This window comes from Panthera leo, chromosome F3 (assembly GCF_018350215.1).
Source record: "Panthera leo isolate Ple1 chromosome F3, P.leo_Ple1_pat1.1, whole genome shotgun sequence".
Lineage (NCBI taxonomy): Eukaryota > Metazoa > Chordata > Mammalia > Carnivora > Felidae > Panthera > Panthera leo.
The window spans coordinates 2152687-2175541 of record NC_056696.1 but is presented as its reverse complement, the minus strand read 5'-3'; the positions used below and the strand labels follow the sequence as shown (position 1 = coordinate 2175541).

Below are 22855 nucleotides of genomic sequence, written 5' to 3'. Positions count from 1 at the left end.
ACGGGCTACAAATTCCTAGAAATAACAAAAATTACCAAAAGTGACTCAAGAACAAGTAGAAAATCTCAACAGATTTGTACAAACAGAGATTGAATTAGTAACCCAAATCTCTAAGAAAGTCCAAAATCAGATGGCAGATGAATTCTACGAAACACTTGAAAAATGATTAACACCAATGCTACTCAAACTCTTGCAAAAAATAGAAAAGGAGGGAATGCTTCTTAACACATCCTATGAGGCCAGAATTACCCTGATATTAAACCCCCACAAAGACACCATAAGAAAACTACAGACAGACATCCCTTATGAATACAGATGCAAAATTCTCCAGAAAGTGCTAGCAAACAGAACACAACAACACATTAAGGGATTATTCACTCAGACCAAATGAGATTTATTTCAAGAATGGAGGGCCAGGTTCAACATAAGACAATCAATGTAATATATCATGTTAATATAACAAAAGAAACAAACCACATAATCATATGAAGAGAGGCAAAAAAGCATTTTATAAAATTCCAGACCCTTTCATGAGAAAAACACTCAAACTAGAAATAGGAAGGAACTTCCTTACTGTGATAAGGGGTATTTGTGAAGAACCCACAGCTGACATCATACTCAGTGGTAAAAGACTGAAAACTTTCTCCCTCAAGTCAGGCACAAGGCAAGACTTCCCATTTTCACCACAGCTATGAAACATTGTACTGTAAGTCCTAGCCTGGTAATTAGGTGAGAAAAAAAAGTAATAAGCATCCAAATTGGAAAGAAAGAAGTAAAGGTATCTCTATTTAAATATGACATGATTCCATATACAGAAAATCCCAATGAATCTACAAAACAACTACTAGAGCTAATAAATGAACCAGCATATTTATAGGGTACAGGATCAACATACAAAAACCAGCTGCATTTATATATAGCACCAATGAACCCACTTCAACACAACAAAAAAATAATTAAGAAAGCAATTCCATTTATAGTAGCATCCAAAGAAAAAAATGCTTTGAAATAAATTTAATCAAGGAGGAGAAAGACTTACCTATTGAAAACTACAAAAAAGAAAAAAATTTTCTTACTTACTAACGATGGACCTAAAAATGGAAAGACATCTTATGTTTGTAAACTAGAAAACCTGATATTGTTAACATGGTAATATTCTCTAATGTAATCTACAGATACTTTGTAATCCCTATGAATGTTCCTATGGCCTGTTTTGCAGAAAAAAGAATGAGATAGGCAATTCATATGGAATCCAAGGGGGCCTCAAATATCCAAAATAATATTAAAAAACAAAAACAAACCAAAAAAAAAAAATCAAAGAGGACTCATACTTCCCAATTTCAAAACTTACTAGAAAACTACAATAATCAAATTATGTATATCCTGGGACAAGGACACACACAGGACAATGGAATAAAACTGGGAGTCCAGAAACAAACGCAAACATCTATGGCCAACTGATTTTTTATAAATTATTTTAAAGAGAAAGAGAGAGACCAGGAGCAGGGGAGAGGGGCAGAGAGAGATAATCTTAAGCAGGCTCCACACTCAGCACAGAGCCCAATGCAGGGCTCTATCCCACAACCCTGAAATCAGGACCTGAGCTGAGATCAAGAGTCAGATGCTCAGCTGAGCTATCCAGGCATCCCTATGGCCAACTGATTTCTGACAAGAATGCCAACACCATTCTATATGGAAAAGAATAATAATTTCGTTAACGAACGGAAACTGGATACCCACATGCAAAAGAATGAAGTTGGACCCCTACTTCACTCCATATACAAAAAATTAACTCAAAATAGATGGGTTCCTTCAGTTTAAGAACTAAAAGTACACAATTAGTACAAGAAAACACAGGGGTAAATCTTCACGGCTTTGAATTTGTACACGGATTCTTAGATTGGATGCCAAAAGCACAAGCAATAAAAGAAAAAATAAATTGGACCCGATAAAAATCAACGGCCTTAGTGCATCAGAGGACATTATCGAGAAAGCAAAAAGGCAACTCAAAGAACAGGAAAAAATATTTGCAAATCGCGTATTTGATAAGGGCTTCATAAGCACAACATATAAAGAATTCTTCCAACTCAACAGCAAAAAAGACAATCCAATTATAAAATGGGCAAAAGACGTGAATAGGTGTTTCTCTGAAGAAGATCCACAAATGGCCTGTAAGCACGTGAAAGGGTGTTCAACATCTGTCAGTAATTAAGAAAATGCAGATAAAACTGCTACAAGATACCACTTCACATCCAGTAAAATGGAAAAAAACAAAGACAAGTGTAGGTGAGGATCTGGAGAAAGCGGGAAGCTTCATTACAGTGCTGATGGTAATTTAAAATGGTTCGGCTGCTGTGGAGAAGTCTGGTGCTTCCCCAGAAATGTAAACGGAACTGGCGTATGACCCAGCAAGTCCACTCCTAGGCACAGATGTCCACGTAAAATGAAAACATATAACCACATAAAAGCTTGTACACAAATGTTTGTAGTGACATTATTCATCACAGCTAAAAGGTGGAAACAACTCAAATATGCATCAAAGGAGGAACAGATACATTGTGATGAACGGATCGACAAAGATTCCACAAAATGGACCATTATTCGGCCATGAAATGGAATTAAGCAGCGACACATGCTATATCTTGAATGAACCTGAAAAACATATGCTAACTGAAAGCAGCCAGAGACAAGAGGTCACATGCTGTGATTTCTTTTACACAAAACATTCTGAACAAACAAATCCATAGAGACAGGAAGCCGCCCAGCGGTTTCCAGAGAATAGAGAGAGAAGGTAATGGGGAGAGATTTCTTAATGGAGACGGGGTATTCTCCTGCAGTGATGAAAAAGTTTTGAAAGCAGAGAGAGGTGGTGATTGCACAACACTGTGAGTGCACGAAATGTCACTGAACCGTACACCTTGAAGGGGCTAATTACATGATACGTGAGTTTCACCTTCAATCTCACCTCACAGTAGGTAGCGAAATTATACCTTACTGCAAACCAATCCCATTCCTAGAGAGACATTTTCAAGGGATACACATATACAAGGATCCACAGTAAACACATTACAGAGATCCTATGATGAAGAGGGAAGAGAGGGTAAGGTTAGGAAATAAAGGAAACGAAACTGCACTATAAGAAACTAAAGAGAAGGTCTTGAAGAGACTAATGAGCAAAAAGCCATAAACTAAGGAGGAAGATCAAAACAATTCCATTACCTAAGGCCCTGCCACCAACCTAAATATTTTATTGTCATTACATTTTTAAAAACACCAAATTTAAAAATGTTACGCATGAGAGAATTATAAATAAATGATAGTATAGTCATGTATACAGAATACAGTCACTGAAATCACACTGTAAGAAAATTTGAATGACATGGGGTTAATTCTCAGTATACAGTATTAGGTGAAAATGCCAACATTAATAAAATTGAGGCAATTTATGCACAGTACTATCTCAATTATTTCAAAATATATTTTGTGTAGGAAAAATAATCAAAGGGAATACAGTAATGTTTGTAGTCATTCTCTCTAGGTGGTTATTAATTCTTTATGTTTTTGCATTTTCCCCAAGTTTCTCACAGTTGTACATACTTCTTATGTAATTTAAAAAATGTTTTTAATAAAACAAATTCCTGCCCACAGGGCTATTGTGAGGACGAATGAGACAATTCAACTAAAAGTGCTTTAGCCAGTATCTGACTCATATTTAGTATTCCATAAATATTATTACTACCGTCATAGCTCACCTCTTATTAATGACAATAATTGGTTAAGAACTAATTCAGACTTGTTGACAGGGAGGTAGAAAGAGAACAGAACAAAGGCTATGAACCGCCACAGGCACGATTTTGAAGCAGGGAATTGCACACTAACTGAAAAAAAAAAAAATCCACAAAACTGAGAACTTGACTTTCTAAAACTTTTGGAATATACTGCCAACGGGTCTCTAAATAAGAGAACTGAAGTACACGTTATTTATTGGAATCTAACTTTATATTAAATAAAATATCACTCGGCCATCAAAAAGAACGAAACCTTGCCATTTGCAATGACGTGGATGGAGCCAGAATGTATTCTGCTAAGCGAAATGAGTCAATCAGAGAAAGACAAACACCATGGGATTTCACTCATACGTGGAATTTAAGAAACAAAACAGATGAACATATGGGGGGCGGGGGAAGAGAAGAGAGGGAAACAAACGACAAGAGACTCTTAATGAAAACAAACTGAGAGTTGATGGAGGGAGGTGGGTGGGGGTGGGCTAGATGGGAGATGGGTATTTCTTTTTAAATTTTTTTTTAACGTTTATTCATTTTTTGAGAGACAGAGAGAGACAGAGTGTGAGTGGGGGAGGGGCAGAGAGAGACAGAGAGTCCGAAGCAGGCTGCAGGCTCCAGGCTCCCACAGCACAGAGCCCGACTTGGGGCTCAGACCCACAAACCGTGGGATCTTCACCTGAGCCAAAGTCGGATGCCCAACTGACTGAGCCACCCAGGCGCCCTGATGGGGGATGGGTATTAAGGAGGACACGTGTTGTGATGAGCACTGGGGTATCGTATGTAAGTGATGAATCACTGAATTCTACTCCTGAAACCAATGTTGCACTGTACGTTAACTACAATTTAACTTAAAAAAAATACACATATCATGAAAAAGTGGGAGTTATTCTAGGAATTCAAGGACAATTTAACATTAGCAAATCTATCAACGTAACTTATTACATTAACCAATTAAAACATAAAAAAATAGATTCTAAAAAATTACTTCATAAACCCCAAAAAGTCAAAAACCAAAGTACAATGAGAATGGAAGAAAATTTCCAAAGTATGAAAGAGTATCTATCATACACCAAGAGCAAATACCATATTAAATGTAGAAACATTAACTGCATTTCAGATAAAGTAAGGAATATTATTACGGTTAACGTTGTTTTGGAGGGTTAATCAATGCAATAAGAGTACAGATTACATAAATAATACAAAAGAGACAAAATTATATTCACTGAAGATGATTCAATTGATCATCTATAAAAACAATTACAACTTACCATTACCAGTCCATTAAGGTGACTAAATACAAAATAAATATATAATTCGCTACATTTATTTTACACTAGTAATTACTAGTTTGAGATTCAAATGAAAAAAATAAGTCCCATTTACTACAATGATTCCTAATTACAAGATTCCCAGCAATAAATTTAACAAGAATATACTTATATAAATAGGATATAAAATGTTACTGAAGTATAAAGATCTGAAGAAATAGAGAAACATCTGGTTAGTACACAATTTACCTGTGAAATAGATTCGCTTTCTTTAGTTGATAGGAAGTCTTCAATTGGTAATAGTGTTAATGCTCTTTCTAAAATTCTTCTGACTGTTGTCTTTCCTCCACCTGTTGGGCCTACTAACATCACACCAACACAGGTCTAAAACAAAATTGCAAATTTATGATTTAATTTTGGTTTACTGATGGTTCAGCTAAATTGAAATCTGAAGGTTCTAATTTACAAATACATCTTGATATCCACAAAACCTTCCTTCAAATTATTGTTCAATCTCTTGTAATCTGTGTTCTGTTTTCATTGACTAGGTTAATGTCAAAATGTACAGAGATCTCCTAATTTTCAAATTCAAAGCATACCTGTCAATTCTTGTTTTTGACACTTTGTCTCACTTTCCTATTCTCCTTTATTTCTGTACCTTTCTCGAAGATTGGCTTCTGTAATATGTTTTCTCTCAGCTTTCCTCTTCTGAATTTTTTCTCTTTTGAGTTTTGGATGCCATTTCCGTGTTAGTCTTCCCTAATTCATCCTTCTCTCTCTCTCTCTCTCTCTCCTACATTGGCCTTATCCTGTCTCATCAACTTGAATATCTCTAACTACAACCTGAGTTCTAATGACTTCCTAACGTACGCATTTCTTCCAGTCTCTGGTTCTGTGTGCCTGAGTGAAATTTTGGTAGTTTACTGTATATTTCCATCTGGATATCTCACAAGATTTTCAGAGTCAACATAATCTACTCTACACCTTCTTTTCACACTTGTCACTTCTCTTAATTCCTGATCTAGTAAATAAAATCACTAGCTATACATTGTCCAAAGTCCCTCAGCTCTTATAAAATCTGCTTGATTCCATCTTCTTCTCCAACCCAATTACAATCGCTGTTATGGAGTGAAAGTCTGTGAATGTCTGTGTCTCCCTAAAATCTGTCTCCCTAAAATGTCTTCAACATTTGAAGCCCACACCCAATGTAATAATGTTGGAAGTGGGGCCTCTGGTAGGTAATTAGGTTTAGATGAGGTCACGAGGGTGGGTCTGTGATGGGATTAGTGTCCTTAGAAGCAGAGAGACCAGTTCCGTATCTCTCCACTATGTGAGGACGCAGTGAGAAGGTGGCCACCTGCAAGCCAGAAGAAGGCTCTCACCAGGAACCAAATCTGCTAACGCTTCTATCTTAAACTTTCCAGCTTCTAGAACTGTGAGAAATAAATGTGGCTTAAGCCGCCTGGTCTATGGTATTTTGTCATATCCTCCCAGATGGACTAAGCCAAGGGGGAAAGGGTCAGATGGTGAAGCTCGCCCTCTTCTAGACTACTGTAATAGTAGTAAAGGAAGGATTATTTTTAATAACGCATCACACACATACATTAAAATTCAAATATGGATGAAGCTAAAACATTTTTTCCCTTCCATTCCAATCTCTTTATCCTCCTGGAGGAAAATAAATACCAGACAACTTAAAAATGGAAAGTGCAAATATCAGAAACTTTTAGAAAAAATTATAGAAAATATCTTTATGAAATAGGATAGAAAAGATTTCTAAAAATTCAGAAAAACACAAACCATAACAACAAATCAATAGACTTTACTGCATTAACAACGTCTCCTGCGCAACTGAACTCAAGGAACATTCCTGAAAATCCAAGACTTTGAGCATTTATTTGCCACACATATAAACAATTAAGAAATAGGATATAAAATGCATAATGAAAAGCCTACACGTTTGGTAAGAAAAAGACAAAAAACTCAACTGAGAAATGAGTATATTACATAATCTGGCAATTCACAGGACACTCAAATGGCAAGTAAATATAGACAAAGGCATACAGTTTTACCAGTCATCAATGAAATGCATCACCGTTTCCAAATGGTTCATTCACAGGGATAGGAAATTCAAAGAAGGTGTAGTTATGGAAGGCCACATTTATACCACATTTGTGGGGTTTTTTTTACGATTATGTATTAAGGGGATGAAGGTGAAGAAAATGAATCTGTTCAAAGTTAAAGTGAGGGCTGAATAACCACATGTGGGTAAATAAATGAGTAAGCCACTTTACTCTGAAGAACATTAGACTAGTTCTCTTTTATCGTTATCCTGGTTTTCTCCTTGATCAGACCTATTATAATTCAGGAGCAAAGAAGTGCCAACATGTCATTCTACACTTACCTGAAGTTGATTATAAAACTGTATGGTTTTCTTGTTCTGAGCTGGCCACTGATGGAAACCCAACTGTTGTGTTGCAATAGATACTACTTTCTAAAAGAAAATAAATACGTTTAAAATGCATTGCAAATTGAACCCATAATACATAATCCTATAAAATCTCTCTTAACTAGGTACTGAATACTGCACTTTAAGATAGTAGTTCTTAATTTCTTAGTTCCTCAACCTGATTGTTACTTTCCCCCCAAACTACGATACACACAAAATTTTATGTTGACAGATCCCTGGTAGCAGATTCATAGACCTTCCCCCAATTTAGGAATTTATTCTTTAGGATGTATTTAAGAACTATCTGTTACCATAGTGCGATTGTCTAATTATCCTACACTAAAAGAAAATTTAAGAGTCTCTATCTTTGTGTAATTCCAATCACCATTAAGGTAGATTTTCAGCTCTGCAACAAGTATTTTAATGTTTCCATGTTCAGAATATTCTAGGATAGTAAGTACAATTTGTTAAGATTGAAGACTTGATGTGGTTATATATTAAAACATCCAGAAGTGGCTGCAGCTTGGAAAGATGCTTAATATTATAACACAGGAATTATGAGGGCAGCCAGGTTTCCTCCCACAGTGGGGTCAATACTATTGGTAATTGTCGGCAGAAAAAAGCGGGATTTATCCTTTTTCTCACCGACCTCTCCCAGTCCATTTCCCATTCCTTGCATTCCCACAGTGGGACAAGGGAGCAGCTGAAGGAGACCCAGAACACTCAGCAGGGGCTGTACAAATAGAGAAAAAGTAGTTCCTATGGCAAGGCCCCTGGGGGTAGGAAATCAGCTGAGAGCAATCTCTTTTAAATGGAGTTGGTGAGACACCCACTTAAGGCGTGTACTTGGAGCGGTTTTAGATGCAGGGGCTAGGAGTCCTCTGCCACGGATAATACAAACCTAGACATCTCCCTGGATGTAAGCAAACAGGCCCGCAGGAGTGGACTAGGGATAGCATGGCTAGCACAGAAGATCAGCAGAAATGGGACAGTCAAAGAAGAGATATTTGGACAGGTAATCCGAGTTGGCTAAAGGTTTTCACAGAAGGTTTTAACATAAAATCATAATCGTACTGTCAAGTATTTATGGCTGTAAACGATGTCCCGTAGAGTCAACCGGATGACAAACTATATATAGTTTATTGCAGGATATGGTTTCAGTAATTCTCTGTTAATCCCTTGGTTGCTCTGAGTTAATGACCCTCCCCCACCCACACTGTTAGATACTGTCAGCGACAGAAACGTGAACAAGTTGGATATATTCCAATCGCCCATCGCATGCAATTCGGATTCTTGTATCTCAAATGAACAAGAAGTATAAACAGCATGCCTACAGAATATTTATTTAGTAACATATATTCCTGTGTGGATATGCTATATGACCGATCAGTGTGTAAACCATCAAAAATACACCATTAAATAAAAGACTGGATTATTCGAAATTTAATATTAAAATGATAACTTTAAATCGCGATCTTTGTGCTATTTCTTGAGCCATATATTGCTATTTGGTGACATGTTATTAACAGTTTGTTTATTTAACAGTTGAGAGCCTGCATATTTAGCAATATAAAAATTGTATGAAGGGGAAAGTAGCAGAATACACGGATAGGTTTTACAGAAAACTTTTCTATAAGCTCAGCCTGCAAAAAACTGTAAAACTGATGAAAATGTGAATATATAATGAAGTTAAAAAGTCACATCATCGATGTGCATGTAGAAATGCTACTATGATGGCCACGCTATTTGTTTTAGCTGTGACTTGAGAAATGTTAAGGGTAACACATAACTGGAGGAAGGAGAGGAAGGAATTTGTGGGTCCTGTCGGGTTGGGATGAAAAATGCTTATATAAGACAGAGAAAGCAAGACTTGTCAACTAACATCTTCCTTCCTTTGTGCTAGCAAAGTGAAAATTCTCAAAATGTAAAGGTACAGGCATTCAATTCAAAATACAGGCAATAGCTTAGGGGCAAATATCCACTGTGCTTGCCCTGGAAACCACGCAGAGCACCACAGAGAGATATACATAGAATTGATATCAAACTGCACTTTTATTAAAATAAGAACACAAAAAAATACGTACAAAAGCTAAAACTCATGTAAGTGCTGTGAGAATAGGTAAGCTTATCCAGCTTACTTAGCTTAGAGTTTGAACCTACAATTTGGTGGTCTGGAAAAGTCCAACTCGTTTAATCATGTGGAAGAGAGAATCCGACAGGGTAAGTCTCCTTGCTATCAACTTAGAGAACTAAAAATAAATGATTACATATTAAAAGGGCTAACAGAATATGAAACTTCCTAACTAGAGAATTTAAAGTGAGGTTTAGAATATCAAAGACAAAATGAAAGTTTTAAAAACTCCCGGAGAGACTTCCAGGGAAGTTGGCAGAGTAGGAGGACCCTGGGCTCACCTCATCCCGTGGATACAATGGCTACAAGGAGACAGCGCTAACATCCGCGTAAATGACCCAGAAAATGACCCGAAGACCGGCAGGACAGACTCCCCACAGCTAAACGTAGACCAGAGGCCACACTGAAGAGCGTAGGAAGGGCAGAGATGGCGTTGGGAACCGAACTGACCTGTGACCCTGTCCATGGGAGGGAGGGACCTGTGGGCATGGAGACAGAAGAGGAGCAGACCCCGCCCCGGGCACCCCAGACATAGGGGTGCTGCATGGGGAAGACAAATCCCCGTAACACTGGGCTTTGACAACCAGAGGGGCCTCACTTCAAGAGTTCTTACTACCGGTGGGGCTTAACACCTGGAAATTTAAATATCAGCAGCTCGGGGAGGAAGTCGAGTCCTTGCCCTTAAAGACACAGCACAACAAGCGGCCCCTCTGAGACACAGCAAAAAAAAAGCAGCAGTTTGAAAAACACGTGGGATGCACGGGAAGAGGCGTACTTGCTCATCTCGGAACGCGTGCTAGCGGAGCGGGGATCTTCGGAGACTCGTCCAACAACAAAGGAGCTGGTGGGCACCATTTCCCTCCCTCGTCCCCTGGCCTAGGTACACAGACACCTGCAGGAACCAGTGCAGGGGGACACTCTCCAGCCGGCCTGCTAACAGTGTGCTCCACCCCGTGCTCTCCTGCGGACACGCCACCTCCGGCCAGGCCTCAGCTTCGGGTCCCACGCGCACCCACGCAAACCTTGCTAACGCCTCCCACCCCGCCCCTGCACCTTCTCCTGCAGACCTGCCCCCTCCAACACAGCCTCGGCAGAAGCCTATCCGATGTGGGACCGCAAGCACGGCAGGGTACAGACAGTTCAACAGCGACCAGCACCACTCTGAAGTGACTCCCGCCCCAGGGAAAGGGTGGGATAACCACACGTATGAGTTTGACTCTGGCCCCACCCAACACAGGGAATATGTCCTGTAGTCTGACGCCACCAAAGCTCCGGCAAATGCCAGGCCTGGCCCGACTTGAGCCCAGGGAGCCCCAGACTGGCCCGCTAACACCACAAGGACCTTGCCCACGAGAGGCAAAGGGAGACACTGCAGACGACTGGACTGAAGGCAAAGGCGGCTGAGCCACAACAGTAGGACACACGCGTCACACAAAGGAGACGTCCCTGAAGTGCCAAGTTCTAGTGAACAGAACAGAGGGCACCATAGGACTTCTTTGTAAGACCACTGCTTTCAAGAGCAAGAGACGTAGATGACTTTCCCAACACATAAAAACGGACACAGAGAGACAAAATGAGACAGGCGCATATGTTCTAACTGAAGGGACAGGAAAAACTTCACATCAAGAGATCTAAACAAAACAAAGATAAGTCATATGCCTGATGGAGGATGTAAAGTAACAGTCATTAGATACTCACTGGACTTGAGAAAAGGGTGGAGGACCTCAGCGAGACCATCACAGAGAGAAAACAAAAAAAGAACCCATCAGAGATGAAGAACTCAATAATTGACATTTAAAATACACAAAAGGGAATCAACAGCAGACTACAGGAAGCAGAAGAATGGATCAGCAACTTGGAGGACAGAGTAATGGAAGCAATCGAGCTGAACGGAGAGAAAAAAGGGAATAATAAAGACTGAGAACAGGTTAAGAGAATTCAGCAACACCTTCAAGTGTAGTAACATTCGCATTATAGGGATCCTAAAAGGAGAAGAGAGAAAAAAAGGGGGCAGAACATTTATTTGAAGAAATAATGCCAAAAACTTCCCAAATCTGGGGAAAGAAACAGAAATCCAGATCTAGGAGGCACAGAGAACCCCCAAAAAATCAACCCAAGGAGGTCCACAAAAAGACACATAGTAATTAAAATGGCAAAAAGTGGTGATAAAGAGAGAATTTTAAAAGCAGCAAGAGAAAAGAAAACAGTTACATACAAGAGAAACCCCATATGGTATCAGCTGATTGTTCAGCAGAAACTTGGCAGGCCAGAGGGAGTAGAATGGTATATTCAAGGTGCTTAAAGGAAAACACCTACAGCCAAGAACACTCTATTCAGCAAGGCTGTCCTTCAGAACAGAAAGAGAGACAGAGTTTCCCAGACAAATTTCAAGGAATTCATGACCACCAAACAGCCCTATAAGAAATGATACAGGAGATTCTTTGAGTGAAAAGGAAAGATCATAAGCAGAAATAAGAATAGCAGGAAGCATAAAAGAGGTAAAACTACATGTATCCATAAAAATCAGTCAAGGGATTCACAAAATAAAAGGATATACGGTATGACACCATACATCTAAAATGTGGGGGGGAGAGGGGGATTTAAGAATGCATTCAAGGGGCACGTGGGTGGCTCAGTCAATTGAGCGTCCGACTTTGGCTCAGGTCACAATCTCACGGCTCGTGAGTTCGAGCCCCGCGTTGGGCTCTGTGCTGACAGCTTAGAGCCTGGAGCTTGCTTTGGATTCTGGGTCTCCCTCTCTCTCTCGGCCCCTTCCTCGCTCATGCTGTCTCTCTCTGTCTCTCAAAAATAAATAAACATTAAAAAAAATTTAAAAAAAGAATGCATTCAATATATGGAATTATTGAGTTCCTATACTTACCCCTAAAATTAATACAACACTGTATGTTAACTACATCCGAATTAAAAATTTTTAAATAAAGAAAGAAAACAAAAAACAAAAAAACCCCACAAGAAACAATAAGTGTGGGCGAGGATGTGGAGAAAAAGGAATCTTTGTGCACTGTTGGTGGGAATGCAAATTGGTGCAGCCACTGTGGGAAACGGTATGGAGGGTCCTCAAAATAAATAAGTAAATAAATAAAATTACCATATGATCCAATAATTCCACAGTATTTACCTAAACAGTACGAAAACAGTAATTTGAAAAGATATATGTACCCCCATGTTTACTGCAGCATTATTTACAATAGCCAAGATACGGAAGCAGCCCAAGTGTCACTGGTAAATAAACGGATAAAGAGGATGTGGTATAATACACAATGGAGTATTATTCAGCCATAAAAAGAATGAAACCTTGCCATTTGCAACAATAGGGATGGGACTAGAGGGTATTATGCTAAGCAAAATAAGTCAGTCAAGGAAAGACAAATACCATATGATTTCACCCTTCTGTGGAATTTAAGAAGAAGACATCAATATATATACCACTTATATCTTCAAACTATGTAAGGCCAGCAATTGATGGAAAGGCCGGGAAAAAATATGTATCAACAATTGTAGTTAAGATCTTAATAGACCCCTTCCAGAAACTGATGGATCGATAAAAATGAAACATATCAAAGGGACAGAATAGTGTACATATATAACATGACATCCAATGGGCACAGAATACATATTGTTTTAAGCACACATGAATCACTTATAAAACAATACCATTAGGGGAGGTCGAAAAGCTCAAAGAAGGTTATCTCAAAGGGATAAATACATACGGGACAGCATATTGTCCCCAGTCAAAACTAACCATGAATGGAGATTAATAATAAAAGGGTAGTTTAGATTCTCCAAATTTGGAAAAAAAACAAACTCCTGGGTGACAAAAAGTCATAAAGGCAATTAAGAAACCTTTCTAGAGAAATGCTAATTAAAACACTACATGTGAAAACTTGTGGGAGACAGCCAAAAGAGTATATAGAGGAAAACTCAGATCTTTAAATACTTGAGGAAGAAACACAGGTAAATAAACTAAGCATTAAACTCAAAAAACTAGGAAAAAGGAGAACAAGTCCAATGAAATAAAGGAATATGTAAATAGTGAAGGAAAGAAATCAACCAAATAGACAAAAAAAAAAAGGGAAAATAATCAAAACCAAAAGTTAGCTCTTTGGAAAACTAACTATTGGCAGACCTCAAGAAAGAATGATCAGTAATGAGAAAAAGAAATAACTGTGGCAGAGACTGAAAACTGATGAGAGTGGGAGATATAAGTTAATAAATTTAGAAACACAGAAATGTTATATACAAAATAGGGAATGTGATCGCTAAGTAACAAAAAGTTAAAATAGTAGTCAAAGCTTCTCCTTCCCACCCCTACGAAACCCAGATCCAAATACTTCCATAGTGAGTTTGACCACAAATCTATGCAATAGTTCATCTCAATCTCATGCAAATTTTTTTCAGAAAACAAAAGAACATCTGTCGTTCAGCCTATTTTGAGGAGCTAGTAATAATCTTGGTTCTAAAAACAGATAAGGATAGTTCACGTGTAAGTGTACATGTGAAAATCCTAAATAAGACATTAACTAACTTCCTCTTGGTGTGTTAAAAATCACATGGTGATAAAGCATGGAGTATCCCAGGAATGTGGGAGTGATTTCACACCAGAAAAGTATCGTAAGAAGAACAGGAGACCCAAGGACTGGAGGGAGGAGGTCCCACTGTCTGTATGATGGGAACCCCCAAGAGGACACACAAAATCAGAGCTAATTTTGGACGAATAAGAGAATTCAGCAACGTTGTCATATTCGAGAGGAGCTTCGAATCAAAGGCATTTCAATACGCCTGTAATAAACCTCTAGGAGTATCATAAAAATATGACACCACTTTCACCAAAAACTCTACGACATCGGGAAGCAGCTGACTGTGTCATTAGGCCGTGCCACAGTGACACAGCTGAGAAGAGTGGGAGGGATGAGGCCAGGGGCCTGGGGGAGCACAGGAAGTTCACAGGTGCCTTTCCCGCAGTCACAGACATCACTTCTCATTTACAAAGATTCAAAAAAAAAAAAAAAAAAAAGGCAGGTAATACTGTTGTGTAAATTTGGGCAAAGAGACAACAGAAAGGGGAGAAGAGACACGAACTAATTTTCCTCATTGTTCATATCAGGGAACTAACAGACAATACCCAAGTAAGTAGGAAATTATGGGTATTACTATAAAAATGTACAAAGTTACCCTTAGAGTAAAATATTAACCTGCAGGAACATCAGCAGAATAAAACGAAAGTTAAAAAACCACTTCACTCGGTGGAAATTATAGTTTGAAAGAAAAATAGTCCAAAAGTATACCAGGCAAACAAAAAATGGAGTAACAGTCTTACCAAAGTGGAATTCAAGCCAAAAAGCAGTAGCCAAGAAATGCAAAAGCACTGTATATTATTAAAGGGCACAACTCATACAATGACTCGGTATTGATGTTTGTATATCAAACAACATACTAACAACTAGGAGAGGGCAGAGATCCTAAGAGTAAACATTCATGTGCTATTAGGAGACATCCCCTCACTTCTCTGGGCCCAAGGAAAACAAGTACACAGGTACACGTCTGGCTATAAGGACACAGAACATAATCAAGAAGACAGAGAAAATGGGGTTGAGGGTTCAGAGGTACTTTTGTTCCGCCCGACAGCCTGCGGGGAAAGGAAGCCACCACGCCAGCGCCCCCAGGGACAGGAGCCCACGGAGTCGGAGTCGGGAGCAGGTGCGAGCTCCCGGTAGGTCTTTCCCACCGCCCAGGGCCTTCTCCCCATGCACAGCTTAGGTAGGACCCACGTGGAACTTTCCAAGACCCTGCTGTGCGTGGTGTGAACTGACCAACCCCGGCTTAGCCTGGAGCCCCCAAAGCACGCCACCCACGGACCCTGATGAAGGCATGTGCCGGGGGCCTGGCTGCTGTCTGCCTGCACCCTGCCTGAGGGGCCCTGGAGGCCTGTACAGAGTACTTCCCGTAATAAGCATCTTGATTTCAGTGTCTCTCGTGGTCTCTTGCTGACCGTGGCTCACCCTCCCACATCCTGCGCTCCACTTAACGAACGCTAATTTAAGAGTCGTAACAAATGGAGATAAACTGAACTCTGTCTATATTTGCAGCCGATAAGAGAATATATCTTTTTTCCATGTGCATAGGGAATATTCATAAAAATTACCTATATATTAGGCCATTAAAAAGTCTAAATTAAATTCTTAAGGAAAAATAACAAAGACAATATTCTCTGAACATAATTCAGTAAGTAGCTGGCAACAGAATCAGAAAATAAAAAGATTCTTTATCTGGAAATTAAAAGCATGAAAAAACTCTGTTTTAAAAGAACACTTAGGAGGGGGCACTGGGTGGCTCAGGCGGTTGAGCATCCGGCTTCGGCTCAGGTCATGATCTCACGGTTGGTGAATTCGAGCCCCATATTGGGCTCTGTGCTGACGGGTCAGAGCCTGGAGCCTGCTATTGATTCTGTGTCTCTTTCTCTCTCTGCCCCTCCCCCTGCTCACATCTGTCTCTCTCTCTCTCTCTCTCTCTCTCTCTCTCTCTCTCAAAAATAAATAAACATTAAAAAAATTATATATAAAAAAAGGAATACTTAGGGAAAAAAAGGAAGAGTTAACTATCGAATTTCTAGAGAAAAAATGCTTGGGAAAACCCTACCTACCTGAACTTAAGCATATGTAACTAAAGCAGTGCTTGGATAAAGTTATATAGTTTTATGAACTTACATTAGTAAAAAAATAAACTACATGGATTAGACATCTTCCTCAAACAGCTGGACAGAGAAAAACAACACAAAACCCAGAGGAATAAAGGAAGATACTTAAAAAATATTAATACGGGTATTGAAAGACTGGAAATCAAAAAGAGGTATTAAATAAATAAAAAGCTGGGTTTTTTGAAGAAAGCAATTAGATAAACTTCTAGGCAATCTATGTAATGGAGAAAACCCAAGTTAAGAAAACAAGAAATGACCAGGCAAATGATGTCAGAAATTGGAAACTGAAAGGATATCAAGGTAGGGGTTTGCTCAAATCCACATGGGGCGTTCTAACACTTGAATGAAATGAGAATGTTACCTAGTTTAACGAAACTGACCCAGGAGGGACATGAAATCTAACTAGACCAGAACCATGAAAGAACTACCCTGTCATAAAACTCCTGGTCCACGTGGTTTTCAAGGAACATGCTCCCAAATACATAACCTAATGAATGAGCTTTTTTTGCAAAGTGCTTCATGTGGCCTACAAATAATACGTATTCTGCGCCTGTTGGGAATGAAGTTACATATATAGCTTATGCCTGTATTTAAAGAACAGATCATTATGAAGGTGTTTCAACTATAAACTACTGAAACCATGTATTTTCTTTAATATGAAATTTATTGTCAAATTGGTTTCCATACAACACCCAGTGCTCATCCCAACAGGTGCCCATGTATTTTAAAATAAACTTACACAGTCTTTTTAAAAACTGGGCAGGGTCCCAGGGAAAGGAATCTGTGGGTTTGATGGCCTGACACCTGATAAGAGCCCAGGAAGAGCCAGAGAACTGGGAGAAATCCAGGACAGAAAGAACGGCAGAAGGACAAAGGATGGGAGATCCTGGAATGGTGGCCCGGTTTGGCCAGACCGTGGAGGCATCCTAAGAATATATGTCAGGGTAACTGATTTTGGGTTTCGTCCAACAGTGGCTTTGTTGATGTGATCAAACATATGTTTCTGGAAAGCACTGCTGGCGGCCACCGGTCCCAGATGAGGCCAGGGGGTAGCGGGAGGCTGGCTCCCAGTACGAGAGCTGTCGGGGTCCCACCCACACGAAGGCAATGACCGTAAGGCCGCAGGTGTAAGAGGGAAAACAGAGGGCTCTACAATCATTAACACCTAATCTTTCACGATCACAAACTATTTGCATGTTAAAGTCTTTTTTCATAATTCTGACCTAATTTGATTCTGAAAGCACCCCTTTACAGGAGGAAGAGAAAACATTATCACCCCCATTGGAAAGATGGGAAAACGGGAAACCAAATAGAGAGAGCACCTTCTTCGCTTGAAGCTTCGTCAAGGCCGTGTCTCTCCCAAAGGGAAAATATACGTGCAAGTATTTTTATCCCCCCAATTATAACAGGAATAGACTATTTCAGGAAGAACTATAATATTTTTAACTTACATTACACTTTTTATCCTAATTAATATTCCACATCTAAACCATTTGTGACGATTTCCAAAAGTCTTATTACCTCCAAGGCAACTTGATTTTCTGTCGGAACTGCTGCTCCAGGAAAAATGTCTGCCATGATCTTTTCAAAAAGTGGGACATCTTCAGGGAGACATTTTGGTAAACTAACTTCTCTTACAGCCTCGGTAAGGATCAGACTTTCGTCCGTTTCAGAAAGCTCGCTATTGGTGTTACTTTGGGGGGGAAGAAAAGACATATAAAGAACAAGTTAGCAAGTACGCTCTGCTGACATTAAAGGCCATCCTTAGTCTTTTTTAGAGGTGGCCATCCCACATCCTTTCCCCCTCTCCTTCACTGCAGAGCAGCCACGTGGTGTGGGTGAGGCTAATCTGGTCCCCAGATCCAGAGACGGACCGTGGCTGGTCTCGAACAATCAGGATAATGTCACTCCCCAGTCACTGATTCAGGGATGGGCATTGTATCAGTAAGGTGTTTCAGCTGCCAACGACAGAAATTCATGTGGGCCGATATGAAATGGAAAGTAACATGATGATTTATTAAAAATCTCTAGGTGGGCCAGAGAAGTCGGCTCGCAGGCTATATAGCTGGGAACAGTGGCCAAGACTATGCTACAGAACCGGTCCTGTGAACACCTGACAGTTAACGTGACAGGTCCAGGGGCCTTGCGTGTGAACGCCACTCATGCTGTGACCAGGACTGCTGGCTGTCACCCTTGCCTGAATGCCCTCTGTGCAGATCCAATTTCTTTCCCCACTAGCTTCAGGTTCAGACTGTAGTTTAACTGTCTCTGGTTTGCCCAGGCTGTATGTTTAAGTCATGATTATAAGGGAGTTTTGAAAGGCAAGAATGGGGGCGCCTGGGTGGCTCAGTCGGTTAAGTGTCCGACTTCGGCTCAGGTCATGATCTCACGGTCTGAGTTCAAACCCCGCATCGGGCTCTGTGCTGGCGGCTCGGAGCCTGGAGCCTGTTTCAGATTCTGTGTCTCCCTCTCTCTCTGCCCCTCCCCCGTTCATGCTCTCTGTCTCAAAAATAAATAAACGTTAAAAAAAAATTTAAGAAAAAAAAAGAAAGACAAGAATGGGGCCTAACAAATGTTCCTTAAAGGAATGTGATCCCAGCTCTGGTCAGTGGCAGTCACGAGGACACAGTGATTCCAATGCCCTGTGTGTTCAGAGTGGTTCGGGACTCGGTTCAGTGGGGCGGGTGGCTCCGGGGATCCTTCCAAACCACCAGAAAGGAAGCCGACCAAGCCAGGACGCGCAGGGCTGCAGTGCTGACAACATCGAAGAGAAATAAAGCCGAAACCGGCATCCAAGTCATCAGACCCCGCCCTCCTCTGCATTTTCTGATTGAAACAGTAAATTCCTTCTACTGTTTAAGCCAGCTTCAGTTTTCTGTCATTTGCCACAAAGGGCTCCAGATGTAAAAGCTGTCACATAATATGTTGTCCCATAACAACATTTTACACATTCATCCCTTCACCACATATTCTTATATATTAAACAGGCAACCGAAAGAAGTAACTGCATGTGGTGTGATACAATTGTAGAGAGGAAAAGGAAGAAAAGTCTTCTGTGCAAAAGTGTCCTTCTCCTCTCCTGTCGACGGATGGTCCAGAAATTCTTCATCAGGATGGTGGTAATTTTTAAGTCTTCGATCCTTAGTAAAGAGAGGTAATAGCTAACATTTATTAGGTACTTTTTACTGGGCACTTTTTTTTTTTTTTTTAACTTTAGTTTTGAGAGACTGCAAGCGGGGCAGGGGCAGACAGAGAGGGAGACACAGAATCTGAAGCAGGCTCCAGGCTCCGAGCTGTCAGCACACAGCCTGATACGGGGCTCTGTACCTCAAGCTCATACTCACGGACCTCGAGATCATAAGCTGAGCCAAAGTCCGACACTTAACCGACTGAGCCACCCAGGCGCCCCTTCAAGATTTTTATGTTTCTTTTTCTGAGAACTGTCCTTGGGCCCACAATGTCTTCCCTGCATTTTCTAGGCAGTCCTCGCGCGTCATGGGGATGACCTATCCCACCGTGACAGGAAACGCAAACACCTTTCTTCCAGTTGGTCATCTGTCTTCTGACCTTACCGTGTTTTTCGACCATTATCAATCCGTCTTTACCTTTACGGCTTCTGGATTTTGAGCCTTAGTTTTAAAGGTCGTCTCTAGTTGCAGGATATAAAGGGCATTTTGTTTCTTCAAATACTTGTATGTTTTTCGTGCTTTTTGGGTCCTTTTATCCGGGAAAATGCCGTTGGCTGTGGCTCCAACTCAGTCTTATGTACGTGGCAGTCTAGTTCCCCATCAGCACTCACCGGAAGTCTGTTCTTGCCTCACAACTGATGACAGAATACGTGCCCAGTCGTGAGGTCCCACCTCTGGGCTTGCTCTCCTGACCCGATGGCTCGCCTCTCCGTCCGTAAGCCAGCACCACGGTGCCGGGGCCAGTGAAACTCCACAATACGTCTCAATACTTACAGGGATATTTCTCCTCCACTGCCCTCACTTTTAAACATTTTTCTAGCGAGTCTTTATTGTTTGTCTAGGTGAACTTTAGAATCAGCCCACCTAAAAACAAGTAATACCTTTAGGTATATTCACTGGGCTGTGTTTCTATCTATAAATGAACATTTAGACTCTTTAAATCTTTATGATGCTAAGCCCTTTAAGATGTTATAATATTACATACATGGTATATTATTTCATTTATTCACATTTCATTTGTGTCCTTTACGAATGTTTTCTTCGTGTGGATTGTACACATTTTTCATACAGGCATATTCATATAGGTTTTTTACATTTCTCATTTTAAATGAGGCCTTTTATTCCAGCGTATCTTTTAGGTTTATTTATTTTGAGACAGAGAGCGTGTGTGAGCATGTGCACAAGTGGGGAGGGGCAGAGAGAGAGGAGAACAGAAGATCCCAAGCAGGCTCTGAACCATTAGCACAGAGCCTGATGTGGGGCTTGAACCCACGAACCGCAAGATCATAACCTGAGCTGAAGTCGGGCATTTAACTGAGCCACCCAGGCGCCCCAGTGTATCTTTTATTACATAAAGCTAAGACACAGTTTTTTTTTTTTTTAAAAGAACAGGTCCTTTTGTGGAAAAATACCCAGGGATTTTGTGCATTTTCTTCTTCTTCTTCTTTCAGATTCTTAAACATTCTTCACCTCTACCATATTTTTATCTCTACTTAAACATCCTGAGAGCTCCCTGTTTTATCTTGACATCATGACTTAGATTTTTACAAATTATTTTCCCCATGTCATGTAACTCTCTTTGACCTAACACTCAATCAAAATTCAACTCACCGTTTAAACTCCCATTTCTTCTTTCCAGCCGCTATTAAAACTGTCTTTAGAGACCTCAAGCCAAAATCATAATGATCCTATAAAGCATTAAAATATTTGAGTTATTAAAGTGTCTCAGGGAAAAACGGAACTTAGAAATAAATGGGTCTCCGACACAGTCAACCCCCTCTTCACGTACACCGTGGAGACAGACCACGATGCAACTCGAGAAAGCCTCCATTTTGCTTCCAATCCCCTCACTTCCCTCCCAAACTGGTGCCCCAAGCCTCCTTTTTTTTTTTTTAAAGTTTATTTATTTGAGAGAGAGAGCGCGCATGCGCGCACGAGCAGGGGGAGGGGCAGAGAAAGAGGGAGACAGAGAGTCCCACTCAGGCTGGTTGCAGAGCCTGATGTCGGGCTCGACCTCACGAATTGTGAGATCGTGACCTGAGCTGAATTCGAGAGCTGGACGCTTCGACCGACTGAGCCCCCCAGGAGGACCCTCAAAGCCTCCTTCTAAAAAGAAAGTTAGCTGTCCCTGTCCCAACCATGTTGGGTTACAGACAAGTACTCTTCACGCTGGCGTATCCCAGGACAATCATTTTCAAAACATGGCGCTCAGATGAGCAGCGTCAGGCACTCTTAGGAACTTGTCAGAAACACAAAGTCTCAAGCGCCACCCCAGAGAAGCGGAAAGCTGGTGGGAGAAGTCCAGTGACTGGTGTTTTAACGAGTCCTCCCAAGTGTTTCGAAGCACAATGAGGTGTGATAGTCACCGCTATATCTGTCAGCTTCATGGTATGGAGAGAGCAGCCTATCATGTAAGAGAGCAGATGCTTCATGACTGTCTCCAGGGCCCAGAGGAAAGGCTTAGAGCCCTGCCTGACTTTACACATCACCTCACATCCGCACTGGCTCATGAACCCGATGTGCTAACAGGATTCCAGCTCCATTATTTCCCCAGGTCATCCCTGGTCCGATGCCCCAAGAGTCTCATTTTAAGTTTCATAGAATCACTTCTATTTTGAGAAAAGCAGTTTGTTACCTGTTGTGAGAGTTGTTTGTTAGCTAATTCGTAAATGCTAACCAGCTTTCCAGAGAGGGATTTTGCAGATTTGAAACCGGATGAAAACAGCATTATTTCAGTAATCATTTGATAATGGGGAGCCATCATCGCCACTGGGCGAAACAGAGATTTTAAGTTATCTGGGAGTTCTACTCGGCCTTTGTACCTTAAGCGGGTAAGAAAAACAAAGAACAAAAAAACCAGACCACTTTTCAGTTTTTCTAATGAGGAACCACACAATATAGTTTTCCCCCAAATAATCCAGTTAGCTTTCTACTAGTTTGTCACATTAAGTTTATTTTTGAGAGACAGAGGTGAGGGGGAGGCAGGGAAAGAGGAGCAGAGAGAGAGGGAAACACAGGATCCAAAGCAGGCTCCAGGCTCTGAGCTGTCAGCACAGAGCCCGACACAGGGCTCGAACTCAAGAACCGTGAGATCATGACCTGAGCTGAAGGGGGACACTTAACCAACTGAGCCACCCAGGTGCCCTGTGTGACCTTTACCTGAAAACAAGTTTGCAAGACAGTTTCTATTGTAGTTTTCATCTCAAGAGCTTCCTCCTTTACTGTCCTTTCTTCCTGTGCCTCCTCCCACAGGGCCCCCCCATCCCCTCGTCAGATGGTACCATCCGTATTCCCTCTATTCCCTCGAGCCCTCCCAGCC

At 40.8% G+C, this 22855-nt stretch overlaps 1 protein-coding gene across 5 annotated transcripts in view; it reads right to left on the bottom strand.

Moving 5' to 3' along the window:
• Nucleotides 1–22855, bottom strand: part of DNAH14 (dynein axonemal heavy chain 14) — a 407059-nt gene that overhangs the window by 160568 nt on the left and 223636 nt on the right. For all 5 annotated transcript variants that reach the window (XM_042925989.1, XM_042925990.1, XM_042925991.1 and 2 more), the window contains 5 exons: nt 22172–22358; nt 21148–21224; nt 17870–18041; nt 7458–7547; nt 5303–5437 (listed from right to left, as the gene is read on the bottom strand). In XM_042925989.1, coding sequence (XP_042781923.1) covers nt 5303–5437; nt 7458–7547; nt 17870–18041; nt 21148–21224; nt 22172–22358 — 661 coding nt within the window. The remainder of the gene's footprint in view (nt 1–5302; nt 5438–7457; nt 7548–17869; nt 18042–21147; nt 21225–22171; nt 22359–22855) is intronic.